At 32.8% G+C, this 15,708-nt stretch overlaps 1 protein-coding gene across 1 annotated transcript in view; it reads right to left on the bottom strand.

Annotated features, from left to right (window-relative positions):
• LOC114332169 (uncharacterized) overlaps positions 1–15,708 on the bottom strand; it is a 400,535-nt gene that overhangs the window by 73,224 nt on the left and 311,603 nt on the right. The window contains exon 6 of the mRNA XM_050659182.1: positions 10,555–10,881. Within this exon, the coding sequence (XP_050515139.1) occupies positions 10,565–10,881 (317 nt within the window). The 3' untranslated portion in view covers positions 10,555–10,564. The remainder of the gene's footprint in view (positions 1–10,554; positions 10,882–15,708) is intronic.

The following is a 15,708-nucleotide window of genomic DNA, read 5'->3' on the forward strand; positions in this document are numbered from 1 at the left end:
TGTGTGTTTGTTTTCTATAATATTTTCTTTTTTATATAATGTTAATAAAATCATTTTTTTGGTAAAATTGTGGCTTATTTCCCATTGAAAATAGTTGATTTTTTGAATGCAAATTAAAAGAATAAATAAAAATAGATATTTTAAGCCATATTTTGTCACAAGACCTATGATACAATCAATATTAGATAAATTTTTGTACTTAATGAGTTTTTCCATGAACACAATTATTGGATATTGATATCCCATTAGAGATAAAACTTACTAACTACACTTTGTACTTGATGAGTTTTTTCTTAAACACAATTATTGTATATGGAGAAGTTAAAGAATTTGTCTCTATAAAATTTTGCTGACTTACAATAAACGAACTATCAAAAATAACAGTCTATTATTTAAAAAATGAACAATAAGTCTCGTTCTTCGAAAATAAATGCAATTCGAAAATTTTATGTTACCTTTTATGTAAGCTATCACGGTTACAAAGAAATTTAATCTCATATTTCTTTAATCAATCGCCGAACAGATAATGCACACAAATATAATGTGCAGTTTGTACAGTTTCAACAATACAATGTAACATACAAGTCGCCTGCTTAATCGCAAAATAGATTATGTTATCTAATGTACTGTTTGAAAGATCACTAAGTACAGATTCAGCATTCCAGATTGTAAGGAAAAGTTCACTAAGTGCAATCATACGTTTTAATGAGTTTTGCCCTGAAACCGAAATTCACATTAATGCACTTAGTGAATTGTACCATAAATCATCTCAGCAATTAGAAGGGTTAGAGCCACAGGTAACTTCTCTAGAGGTGGGCAGTACCGTATTGAGTTCAAATTGATGAATTTAGTGCAAAAAACGCGCTTTTTTCGATTTTTTGTACTCTATTAAAGAGCTAAATATTTGACATAATCTTACAAAATTTAATTTTTTAGAACATTGAAAACCTGTAAAATGCAAATTTTTGAAAGTTAGAAAGTCATAGGACAAAGTGATTAGACAAAGCTAGAAACTGGGTAAGAAACAGAAGAGTAGAATCGAATGATCACTTAAGCCGAACGACAACAAACAGAGTTTTAAGGATGACGAAAGACGGTTCCTAAATAAAAAGACGATCAGTGGGAAGACTACGAAAACGATAGAATGACAGCTTACTGGAGGCACATTGAAAAAAACAGACATAGCCATGTAGGGAAGCGAATATTTTGACAACTCAGGAGCGTCATTTGAAATTTTGTTTGGGGGGGCAAGCACTATATATACAATACATTTGTAACGTTACAAACGTCACATCTTTGATATTTTATTTTTAAATAATTATTTTACCTTATTTTCTTTAATATTTCATTAATAATTATCTTCTTCTATTTGGTTTACCCATTTCACCCTTTAAAAATCGGTTGGCGCTCATTTATTATCCTCTTTTATTATCCTCTGTTATTTCTATTTAATATATTTCTTTTCATCTAAAATCTAAATCATCATTCTGAACGCACCTCGTACATACTTACTCTGTAAGTATCTGTCTCAATTCGGAACATGCCCGCCACCTATGTCGCACTGTCATGAAAGTGTCACTTCATCCGTCATCCCTACTCCCTGACAGACTGGAAGGGAAAAATTAATCCTTAAAAAGGCATGTAATTCCAAAAATAAATCATTTTATTTCAACAAATCATCTTCCTCTTGGGGTGAGCTACATATAGTTTTTTTAATAATTTCTTACAGTAATTATATTTCTCCATCTAACAGTTTTTCTAATTTTTTTTTCTAACCTTCAAATGTTCAACCATGTGTTTGATTTCTATATTTCTTTTCATCTATTAATATGCACGTTTAGTAATCAGAATTTTAACTATTCTCATCTAAATTCTATGTAATTTACCCTTGCCAATTACTATTTCTGAATACTATTTGGCAAAGGTATATTTTGGTTTTTCTTCTTGATGATTGGTATGTGTCTCTATTTTATAGTTTTTTGGAAAGAGATCAACCTTTCCCTCTTCGGGAACTTAAGCCTCACATCACCGGTGATGCACACTTGAAGGCAAAGACAATGACATCCAGACTGCACAACCACCACCTCTAGCTGCAGGGGCCTTGCGCCGAAGATCCGCCCAGGCCTACGAGAAGTCTACAACAGCAGTACCATACGACATCAAGAAGATACCATCAGCTACCAAAAGCCATAAATATAATCCAGAATTGTTAGTTTTTGGCAAGAATTTGAATACATTTGTTAATGCAATTTGCTAAGTCATTTTATTTATTATATCTTTATGAACAATAAACATGATTAGTTAAAAACTATGTTTTGTTTGCTTCCATTCCAATTTTCATAGTTCATATCTGAGGTTAGGACAAGACGAACACACACCTGAGTGACTGAGCTAAGCTAAGGGTGTAACGATGACTATCTTGGTTAGTTGAGGTAATATTTTCGAATGTTGTTTCAATTAGCTGGGGTAGTCCATCGCTTACTCGTTACACATTATATATGATGTTATGATGAATATTGATGTATTTTTTGTAAATTTCAGTCATTTTTTAGGGCCAGGGGGGGGGGCAAATGCCCCCCCCCTGGACGCCCAAATGATGCCCCTGTGACAACTACAAGGAGTAAAGAAGACTTTGAGAGAATTAAGAAAAATTAAAAGAGCAGAGGAAAAGAAAAGACAGGAGAAGAAAAGCGGAGAAAGATAAAAACGCGCTAAAAACTAAAGAAACGCGTAAGAGGAAATCTGATAATTCAGTGCCACCATCTCCAAAACCCAAGCTAAAAACCACGGATTTGATAGGAAAAATAATCAAAAATATGTCAATCAATTATTCAATTATGTATCATAACTGAAAGAGTAAGTACAGGGAAAGAAACAGCTGAACTTCGTAGGACAAAATTTACCTGTTTAGGATTCTCGTAAATATACAAATTGTTTACTTTATAATATATCAGTTAACTTCTAACGCAGAGAGTCGCGGCGAGATTAGATCTAGGATAGAGCAGGCCAGAGTCGCTTTTAGAAGAATTCCCAAAGTATTATGTAACTTCTTCTTCTTGATGTGCCTATCCGTGACGAATGCTGGCGATCATCATGGCAATCTTCACTTTATCTGCAGCAACGCGGAAAAGCTGCACAGATGTTGTGTTGGACCAGGTTCTGAGGTTCTTTAACTAGGATGTTCTTCTTCTTCCTGGACCTCGCTTTCCAAATATTTTTCCTTGCAGAATGGCTTGTAGGAGGGCATATCTGGATTCATTTCGCATAATGTGTCCAAAGTATTCCAACTTTCGAGATTTTATGGTGGTTAGTACTTCTCGGTTCTTCCCCATTCTTCTAAGAACCTCCTCATTTGTGACCCGATCAGTCCATGGGATTTTAAGAATTCTCCGATATAGCGCCACATATCAAATGCTTCCAATTTTCGGCACATATCCTCGTTCAAAGTCCATGATTGAACACCATAAAAAAGGACAGAGAAGACTTAACATCTCAGTCTTTTACACCAAGAGAAAGGTTGTGGCTCTTGAAAAACGCCCCCATACGGTTGAAGATTGATCTAGCTTTTCCGATGCGCGCTCTTATTTTTTGGTTATTGGTCCATTCTTCATTTATTATGGTGCCGAGGTAGTTCTAGTGCCTCACTCTTTCTACAGGGGTTTGGTTGATATAAAGTTGACCCTCTTGTTATCTTTTTCTTGCTGACGATCATAAGCTTTGTTTTCTTTACGTTTATATTGAGTCCATATTTGTGACTGTAATACGTGATTTTGTCCATGAGGACTTGTAGGTCTTCTAGATTGTCCGCAAATACTATGGTGTCATCTGCATACCTGATATTATTTAGCCGGTACCCGTTTAGTAGAATACCTTTTTCAGTTTCGTACAAAGCTTCGATTAATATTCTTTCAGAGTAAAGATTGAAAATTAGGGGAGACAAAATGCAGCCTTGCCTCACTCCACGCATGATTTTGACATATTCGATGAGTTCACCGTCAACTCTGAGGTTTGCAGTCTGATTCCAGTAAAGGTTTCTAATTATTATTTTCAGATCTTGGTTGTTAATTCCTGCTTCTTTTAGTATTTGCATTATCTTGGCGTGTTGTACTCGATCAAACGCCTTCTCGTAATCAACCAGACATGCGTATACGTCGCAATTTACGTCTCTGCATCTCTGGAATAAGACTTGTATTTAAAACAAAGCCTCTCTCGTACCAACAGCATTTATGAACCCTAACTGGTTGGGCGAAATTTGACTTTCACATAGCTTGTAAATAATTCTCGTATAAATTACCTTTATTAACAATTTTAGGAGATGACTCATTAGGCTTATCGTACAGTATTCTTCGCACTTTTTGGCTCCTGGTTTTTTGGAAGTGCAATAAACTCGGCCTTCAGCCATTCTGTTGGTATTTGTCCAGACTTGTAAATGTTGTTGAATATCTTTGTGATTAATGCTATTGATTCGTTGTCCATCAGTTTGAGTAGTTCTCTTGTATATTATCGGGACCTGCTGCTTATTATGTAACAGAGACCTAAAATTGGCATTGAGATCCGCCTACTTCGCTGCTACGTGTTCTCGGTTTTATTTTATGGTGTTAAGCATTTGACTGTGAATAAAATCGATCTACATTACCTTGAGGCTTTCGAAATATGGTGCTATGGAAGAATTTTAAAAGTTTCTTGGGTAGAGAAAGTTCAAAACTCCACAATACTAGAACGTCTCAGCAAGACTACTGAGATTATAAAAAGCACCAAGAAGAGAAAGCTGGAGTATTTCGGACAAGTAATGAGAGGTCACAGTTATGAGAAAAGCACTTGAAGGATGGGAAAAGGCATCTCAATAAATGGTCATAAAATAAACAACCTACGTGTCGCAGATGACACAGCCTTTCTTGCAAATAGTCAAGCAGAGCTGATTGAACGAAAGTCAAATATTTGGTCTGCAATTAAACATATCAAAGTCAAAGATCATGATAGTGGATAGACTACATAACAATCATCCACATATAACCACAATTAATCGGTTTGAGGTTGTGAGCTCATACTTATATCTGGGATCATTAATTACAAACACAGGGTCACTACAGGAAGAAATAAAACGTAGATGTGATCTAGCAAAAGTCGCCACAGCAAAAATGACCACAATATGGAAGGACTGTCAAATTTCAAGAGCGTTAAAGACGAGGTTGATCAACTGCTTTATATTCCCAATACTGACTTACGGATGTGAATCTTGGACTCTGAGAAATTCGGAAAGAAGAAAGATAGACGCCACTGAAATGTTCTGTTGGAGACGAATGCTACGAATTCCTTGGACCGACCATAGAACAAATAATTCGATTTTAAGAGAGCTAAAAGTTAGTCAACGACTCTCCAGTAAAGTCCATGTCCAACAATTAAAATACTTTGGACATGTTATGAGAGCCAACACAGAAAACATGGAAAGACTCATTATACAAGGAAAGGTGGAAGGCCGAAGATCACGAGGAAGATCCCTAACAAGATGGATCGATCAGATTACAGGAATATGCAAAAAACCTATGCATGAATTAAAAGAAATGACCAGAGACAGAGATCTTTGGAGACGGACAATACACGACATCACGTCGACCACTACACTCCCTCCAGGGGGTCAGGATTGAAGAGAGAGAATGAGAGGTCCCAAATATATGTTGCTACAAAATATTATGCAAGGGAAAATAGCAGGCAAACGCAGTCCAGGACGAAGAAGAACCTCATGGTTGAAGAACTTGCGAGATTAGTATGGAGTTGATACAAGCATACTATTTAGGGTGGCAGTGAATAAAATTAAGATAGCTATTATGGTAACCAACGTTCTGAAAAGACATGGTTCATGAAGAATAAGGAGTAAATGTACACTGATTAAGAATTATTGTCAAAAACCAATGATATTCTAAGTTTGTGATGTGGGATTAATGAAATGAAACAAATTTGTAGTGGAGATTATTTGCTGAAACACCCTCAATACAGTTGCTCTGATGTAATTTTATTGTAAAATGACCAAAAAAAGTTATAACCACTAAAAGCAAATTTGTTCAAAGTTCTTGAGTTAGTTGTGTTAATAATTTGTTTATTTTCCATTTTACGATAAAAAGTCTTCTTCTTTTTGTACAGACATGACTCTGTCTGGTTTTTTCAATGTGCCTCTAGTAAGTTGTCATTCCATCGGTTTCGTGGTGTTCCCACTAATCGTCTTCCTATTGGGGAACCGTATCTCGCTGTCGTGACCAGGGCCCCCGCAAGGCTGATTGGCGCCCGCGTGCCGGACATATTTTAGCGCCCTTTAAATCTACTATTGTATAAAACTACTATGTCAATATTTTTGAAAAATTTAAACCCAGAATGAAAGACTACATTATTACTGAGGCCGAAAGTGCATGAAAACTTCTATAATGTTTACAGTCGGAAAAATGAAAGAATACCCATGAACGAACATATAAAACACGCTGTATTTTCCTGTCACCGTGTCACAAAGAAAATTGCCCAGCGCAAGTACATGTAATAATAATTATTACATGTACTTGCGCTGGCCAATTTTTTGTATGACACGGTGACAGGAAAATACAGCGTGTTTTATATGTTCGTTCATGGGTATTCTTTCATTTTTCCTACTGTATTTTAATAAGTTACAGGGATGAAAATAAAAGAGAAAAATTAGTGTGATTTTTAATAATTGCAAATATTTAATTCAAGAGAAACTTTTTATTTATTTTAAGGGACTGTAGGACCTCGGCAATAACGCAATTCTGCCTGTAAATTTTTTAAAAATACTTATTAATTTTCTCAGGATTCGAAAAAAAAATGAATACATTTAAAACACATTGAAAAAAGTTCTGCATTGTCTAGAGCTCAGAATGCAACCATCAAATATCAAATTTTATGAATCTCATACGAGGTATGTCAAAAAATATGAATTTCGGTCAAAAGCAAAATACGTTTAGTTTTCACAATGTTGAAAAGTTATTATGAAAAGTTGTTCAGCATTAAAAACTATGTTTCTATTGCATTTACATCCTTCTAATTGAAATATATTGTGATCTAGAAAGGCACTTTACTTTTGATCGAAACTCATATTTTTTACATCTATCTCATATAAAATTGAAAAAAATTGATAGGATTTGATGGTTGCATCTTAGATTTTAGACCATGCAAAGCTTTTTAGAAAGAACTTTTTATCGTACATTAATTGTACATTTCAACAACACCCTTTTCATTTATTAGAAATAATGTGATAAGTCTTTTATTATTAATAATTAGCCTTCAAACCTAACTCTTTTATTATTATTAATTAATCAATAACAATAAAAGAGTTATCGCATTATTCGTAATAAATGAAAAGGGCGTTGGGTATCTGTAATTGGAGAAAAAAAATTTCAATTAAAAGGATGTAATTGCAGATTAAAACATAGTTTTTAACTAATTCCAAACAACTTTTCATTATAATAATTTTCGATATTGTGAAATATAGGGTACTCTTGATCGAAATTCATATTTTTCATACTCATAAGATTGACACAATTTTATATGTGGTTGCACTTTAGTTTCTAGACTATGGAAAGCATTTTAAGAAGAATAAATTTTTTCCGTAAAATTAATATTAAAAAAGTTTCCCATATGGTTCCAAGTTACGCAGACACAATGTCTTAATTATTTTCTTTTTTTTTTCAAAATAAATTGTTAATTGTTGATTTTATTATAGGAAATTCGATTATAACTATTTAAAATTAATTATTATTATTCTATGCAATGATTATGATACTTAACATTTTCACAATTAATTTAATTTCCACACCACTTAAAATAACAACAAGTCAAAAAGATTGTCCAATATTTTTTACACGAAAACAAAAGTTTAAAATCAGGGCAGAACAAACCCAACGGATATTGCAATAATAGTCGTATGTAATTATTAACACCAATATAAAATAAAATGTTAAACTTTTCACTGCAGGAAACCACGCGTTCACCAGTAACAGTAAATATAATGTTTATGCGAATAAACGCATAGACGAGAAGGGAAAAGATACTCAAGTCAAATACATAATCATAATTCATAGAGTATTTGTTTACTTAAGGGTAATTATCATAAATTCGAGTAAAAGATTCACTTTATACGAGTAAAACTGCTTGATCCAGCAGGTTGTGTTTTTGTAGGAGTAAAACTTAAAACTGCGTTTTTTGGGTGTTAATTTATGTTTCTACTTGTCAAGGAGTGTGATTTGATGTTTATTTGACTATTTTGAGTGTCGCTTTAGTTTACAACATAAAATCGATTGGATGGTATGCAAAGCGCAATTCAATCTACTTCAAAGAAAAAAATTAGGAAGGAACAAAAAAATGTAATATATTTTTGTCGGAGTAAGTTCAACATTTCAGGACGGGAATAATTATTTTTTCAGTAATAACACAATATTTGATTTTTGAAATTTCTTTAGCTGTTCATGAAATAATTAAAATTGTATATAAAAAATGATTATCGCATTTAAAATAAATATTTCTTATTTACCAAACCTTCGGTTTGCGCCCCTTTGGGGTTACACCCGCGTGCGCCGCACGCGTTGCACGCCCGGTTACGGGGGCCCTGGTCATGACTACCCTATTTGTTTTCATTCGGATTATGTGGCAATTCCATTCCATTCTTCTGTTTCTTGCCCAGTTATTAATGCTATCCACCTTGCATCTCCTTCGTATATCTGTATTTCTAGCTCTGTTCTATAGAGTATTACTATCGATTTTTCGAAGGGTTTTCATCTCCGCTGTTTCGAGCAATCTTTTTGTCCTATCTGCGTCGGGTCGTGCTTCTGCCGCTTATGTCACTATTGGTCTGATGACTGTTTTGTAAATTTTGGCTTTTATTTCTTTTCCGATATTTTCATTTCTACATATTGTGTCATTCAGGCAACCTGCGGCTCTATTTGCTCTAGGGATGGCGGTTGTTGACAAAACACCGGTTTTCGTTTATACCGTTTTTTTACCTTCGGTTTAACCTGGCGGCTATAACGGTAAAAAAAACCGGTTATTCCAAAAACCGGTGTTCGGTTTTTTTAGTCATAGCCAATAAAGAAATAGGTTTCATTTACATTGCGCTTTAGTTTGCGATACTTCATTCGAATCCATATCAGTATAGAAATCAGTCATCAGTGTTGTGAAGTTGGTTTCAGTCAGCTTAAAATTTCTCATTTAGGCGCGGGGGTGAAAAATTTTCCCATCTTTTTCTCTGAATTCAGTATTTTTTTCCGCTTATCCGGTTTTTCACCGGATATTATTTTATAAAGAAAAAACCAGTTATAACCGAGACAAAAAAACAACCGGAAAAACGGATTATTGCAGAGGAAAAAAACCGGTTTTAGGTTAAAACCGGTAGGATTTTCCCATCCCTAGTTTGCTCTATTCACTTCTGCTTCGGGCCTTCCGTAGCTAGACAGTGTGATGCCTAGGTATTTAAACTCCATCACTTGTTCTATTATCTGACCTTCCAGCTCCAATTTACATCTTATTGGATCTGCTGTTATAACCTTGCATGTTATCTTTTTTGAGGAAATTAACATGTTAAAGTTTCTGGCGGTTATGTTAAATTGGTGCCGCATACGTTGTAAATTATCTTCACTTTGAGAGATTAGTATTGCATCGTCTGCATAGCAGATTATTTTAAGTTGTTTTTCTCCCATTTGGTATCCTTTTGTAGTTCTCACTTTTTTATTATTTCGTCTATGATCAGGTTGAACAATAAAGGACTCAAGGAATCCCCCTGTCTTATTCCATTGCCGGCTTCAATTGGGTCAGTTAGTTTCTCTTCCACTTTTACTTTTATTCTGCTGCTCTGGTAGAGGTTTTCCACCGTTTTAATTATTTCTAGAGGTACCTCTTTCAAGTATAAGAAATGGATAACGTCCTTTAATGTGACCCATTCAAATGCTTTCTTAAAGTCCACGAAACACAAATATGCCGGTTTGTTGTATTCCAACGGTTTCTCTTAAACTTGCCTCATTATAAATATAGCGTTAGTGCATGACCTTCCCGACATAAAACCTTGTTGTTCTGCTAATGGTATAATTTCATTCAATTTGTTTGTTATCATTTTGTTTGTTAATTTTAATGTTGTGTTTAATAAGTTAATTCTTCAGTAATTCTCCGGGTCCGATTTGTCTCCTTTTTTAAAGAGAGGTATTAGGATGCTTGATCTCCATTCTTGTTGTATTCTGTTATGTTCTATTATTTTTCGTATTAGTTTTAATAGTTATTTAGTTAGATCTTGTCCTCCGTACTTTAGGATATAAAGTAATATAGGTACAGTTGTAGATAATTTAACTTGCTGCAAATAATTTTGCTTAAAATTTTCGTTAGCGTTGCTAGTTTGCGAGATACAGTGCGAAAACCCTTTGCACTCCTTTTTCCAAGGAAGGCGATTTCACAAACTTGATCTTAAGCGTATACTCTCCCGCTCTAGACACAAAAAAAATAAAATTGGATCTTCTGAAAAAGGCAACCCCAAATGTAACTTTTCAATGGAATATTACATGTTTTACCAACCTGTTAATACTTAAAAACTAAAATCTCCGAATGCACACCAATCCACCTCGTCCATACCCGAAACCGTATAATCTTCTGCCGAATGACAGTAAGAGATGGATGCGGCAGGTAAAATTTGGCTAACGGTCAATGTTTCCTCGTGACCGAATAAAGCTTGTGGTCCCCAATTGGCGTTCTGCCCCCAGCCCCAACCATGGCCCCAGTCGATGCACACGCCAGCCAGAACAGTATGGTCAGCTTCGTAGTTTTTCTGAAGTGGTGAGTTGATGGTCTGTTGCTGGATGCTGTTTCCGTTCGCGATTGAAGACACACCGTTGCATTGGCATTCTGAAACAAATGATGCCCATATTATTAAAGTATTCTATTTCAAAGCTGAAGTAGTTTTCAATCCTAATAACAATATTATTAATTAAAATAAAAATGTATACCATTTTTTAATTAATTAATATTATTAATATTTAAAAATATTAAAACATTACTAAATAGTTATTTATGATATAAGTGTTAAAAGTACACGTTTAAGGCACGCATGTGAAAGTTTTCAGAATGAGCGATAGCGAGTCCTGCAATTCACGTGAGTGCCTTAAAAATGTACTTTTAACACGCATATCATACAATATTTTTTCTACAAACGTAATTACAGGACAATATCTACAAAAACTTTTACTTGAACTTGACTGACATTCCATTTTTATATTTTTTTGACATTACATCAAAATTGTCTATACGGTCAATACGAGCTGCAGTGCCTTAAAAATATTTTAAAGGACTAGTGCCTTAAAGTAGCATTTTTAACGCTCGTATGGAGTGCTAAAAATTGCATTTTTAACACGGTTGTAGAAAAAGATTTTTAAATTGAAAACTTATTGGAAAATATGGGAATTTTTCCATAATATACAGGGTGTAACAAAAATACAGGTCATAAATTAAAGTACATATTCTGGGATCAAAAATAGTTCGAATGAGCCTAACTTACCTTAATACAAATATATACATAAAATAAGTTACAGCCCTTTGAAGTTAAAAAATGAAAATCGATTTTCTCGAATATATCGAGAACTATTAGAGATTTTTTATTGAAAATAGGCATGTGGCATTTTTATGACAGGAACATTAAAGACAAATTATAGTGAAATTTGTGCACCCCCTAAAAAATTTATGGGGTTTTGTTCCCTTAAAGCCCCCCAAACTTTTGTGTACGTGCCAATTAATTTATTATTGTGGTACCATTAGTTAAATTCAATATTTTCAAAACTTTTTTGCCTCCCAGTATTTTTTCGATAAGGCAGTTTTTATCGAGATGCGGCTTACTTTTTAATACGTTTACATACAAAATTTATGGGGGTTTTGTACCTTTAAACCCCCCAACTGTTTGTGTACGTTCCAATTAAAGTATTACTGCGGTACCATTAGTTAAACACAGTCTTTTTAAAACTTTTTTGCCTCTTTGTATTTTTTCGATAAGGCACATTTTATCGAGATGTGGCTTCTTTTTTAATATGGTTCAAAATATACCTAAAAATGTAAATCATAAATAAATTTTCATATTACATATTACCAAGTGTCCATATATGTAATCGTACTTAACCATATACAAATATGTGGTGGATATTCAAAATATCTCGATAAAAACTGATTTTTCGAAAAAGTACTAAGAGGCAAAAAAGTTTTTAAAATATTGTGTACTAATGGTACTATAATAATAATTAAATTGGAACGTATACAAAAGTTTGGGGGGGGGGGGGGGGAGGGTGTTTAAAGGAACAAAACCCCCATAAAATTTTTGAGGGGTTTCCAAATTCCACTATAATTTTTTCTTAAGATACTACTGCCATAATAATGCCAATTGTCCATTTTCAATAAATAAGCTTTAATAGTTTTTGATATATTGGGAAAAATCGATTTTCATTTTGTAACTTCAAAGGGCTGTAACTTTTTTTATGTGCATATTTGTACTAGGGTAAGTTAGGTTCAATCGAACTATTTTTGGACCCAGAATATGCTAATAAATTTATGACCTGTATTTTTGTTCATACAGGGTGGGGCATTAGTGTGACAAAGTCCAATAACTCGTTTGTCGTAAGAGATACGAAAAAAAGTTATTTAGGTAAAAGTTGGGGAACTGATAGGACCATAATCTAAAAATATTTTCAAATATACAGGGGCGTGCGTATTGACAGGGTGACTCAAACTTATGTTTTTTTAAATGGAACACCCTGTATATTTTTACATTTTTAGATTCTCCTCGATGTTTCCATTCTTAAAATATATGGTTTTGTAATATTATACGAGATAGTTTAAAAGATAATTACGTTTTTTTGTTAATTTCGTAGCAATATTTACACCCTGTAGAATTGTAGTGGTTTGACATCAGATTTTTATTTTATGTTCGAACGATTTTTAATATAGTCTGCTATTGTTAAACATTAACAATAAAGCGAAATGTTAAACTTTAGTATACAGGGTTGGTCGAAACTCGGAATGAGTATTTTCTGAGTTTTCTTAAATGGAACACCCTGTATTTTAGTATTTTATTGAAATGATATTTATGGTACTTTTTTATTTCTTAAGCATTCCCTAAACCTAAGTGCTTTAATTTGTAAGTTATTCGTGATTCTTTAAGCCAAACATTAATTGCAAGAAAAATTACGTGAAATTTTATTAGGTGGCCGTGAAAATATTCAATCAAAAATAATTTTTCGAAAAAAAATACATCATAATCTAGCCTGATTCTTAATTTATTAATATTGGATGAGGTATCCAAATAAATTCGTAATTAAGATTGTTGGTGCGCAAAATATTAATAAAAACACACAATATTCTACCTAGTCGGCTATGACACTAAATTTCCTTAAAAATTTGACATTATACCATTTTTATAGTTCCAATTGCTTTGTTACCATTACTTATATGTTTTTTTCTAATGAGGAACTGATTAATAAGATTTTTGTGCTAGTGAAATACAACAAAAATGTGCTACTAGCAATAAGAATTTTTCATCAGAAATTTACCTGATAGATGACAACTAAGAAGAGCAACGTTTAAAAATATACTAGAACGGTTTCAACGGACTTAGATTATGATAAATCTGATCCAACAAAAACTATTTAAGTGAGGAAAACAGGAATGAAATGTAATCCTTAGTGTCACTGAGGATCTGCATATTAGTACAACTATTCTTACAATCTAAGTATCTAATCTTTTGAAACCGTTTTAGTATACTTTCAAAAGTTTCTCTTTTTGGTTGTCGTCTATCATGGAATTGCTGATGATAAATTTTTATTGCAAGTAGCTCATTTTTGTTATACTCTCCTAGCACAAAGCCATTTTAATCAGTTCCTCATTAGAAAAATTATTATTAGTAATGGTAACAAATCAACTGGAACTACGTAAATAGTATAATGTCAAATTTTCAAGCAAATTTTGTGTCATAGCCAACTAGGCAGAATTTTGTATGCTTGATTAATATTTTAAGCACCAAAAACCTTAACTACAAATGTATTTGGATATCTCATCCAATATTAATAAATTAAGAATCAGGCTAGATTATTATGTATTTTTTCTCGAAAAATTATTTTTGATTGGATATTTTCACGGCCACCTAATAAAATTTCACGTAATTTTTGTTGCAATTAATGTTTGGCTTAAAGAATCACGAATAACTTACAAATTAAAGCACTTAGGTATAGGGAATGCTTAAGAAATAAAAAAGTACCATAAAATATCATTTCATTAAAATACTAAAATACAGGGTGTTCCATTTAAGAAAACTCAGAAAATACTCATTCCGAGTTTCGACCAACCCTGTATACTAAAGTTTAACATTTCGCTATACTGTTAATGTTTAACAATAGTAGACTATATTAAAAATTGTTTGAACATAAAATCAAAATCTGATGTCAAATCACTACAATTCTACAGGACGTAGATATTGCTACAAAATTAACAAAAAAACGTAATTAACTTTTAAACTACCTCGTATAATATTACAAATCCGTATATTTTGAGAAAGTAAACATTGAGGAGAATCCAAAATAGTAAAAATATACAGGGTGTTCCATTAAAAAAAACATTAGTTTGTGTCACCCTGTCAATACGGACGCCCCTGTATATTTGACAATATTTTTAAATTATGGTACTATGTATGCCCCAACTTTTACCTAAATAACTTTTTTTCGTATCTCTTACCACAAACGAGTAATTGGACTTTGTCACACTAATGCCCCACCCTGTATATAGGAATGACCTGTATATAGGAATATAAAAATGGAATTTTTATTTTATTTTCATTCCATTTCATTTGACCAGGAAAACAATTAAACCTGTGAATCTGGATAATCTTAACACAATCTCGACAAATATGGTTTTATTCACTAATGATATAGGGTGATTCTATTTCAAATCACTCAATTTTGGATCAAAAAAACTTTTGGATTTCAGATTTGTCTCAAAATTGGTATATAGCATCTGCAAGATGTAGAAATAAAACATTTAATGTCGAATTGTCTATTTCTTCTTCATCTTCTTCTTCTCCTTCTTTTTTTTCTCAAAATGTTATTTTATGCGATTTATTTAAACGAATTTGCATTTTCTATCGTAAAGTATCAATGGAAACCATAACATTTTAATATAAAAAACTTAAATATTTCATTATATGACATTATAACAAGTTATATTGATTCAAAAGAACTTTTTGATCAAATTTTCTAGTATAGAAAACGTTAAAATACCGTTTTTACATTTTTCTCCATTCCCAAAATACATCATAATTGATTTGGCTGAAGATTTGCCCACAGATAGCCAAAACATAGGACTTTAAGTGGTTAGAAGGATTTGAATTATATTAAAATACCAAAAAAGTTACATGCAATATTATACTCAAAAATATAGGCGTCTACTGTAAGTACAATTTCCTCGGATAATATAGACCTCACTACAAAAATTGTTAAAAAGAAATAATTATAATAATTGTAAATACGATTTATTTGGAACAATTTCAGTCCCTAACATTTTTGTCGAAAAGGTAAAAATGGCGGAGGTATTGGGCTAAAAGGGTTCTCCTTTAAAATAAAGATGGCGGCTAACGTAACAGAGGAATTCATTCGCGATTTTAAATTTAGGCTAATATTGACCCCCTAAAGATTAGAAAAATCA

Source organism: Diabrotica virgifera, chromosome 8 (assembly GCF_917563875.1).
Source record: "Diabrotica virgifera virgifera chromosome 8, PGI_DIABVI_V3a".
Lineage (NCBI taxonomy): Eukaryota > Metazoa > Arthropoda > Insecta > Coleoptera > Chrysomelidae > Diabrotica > Diabrotica virgifera.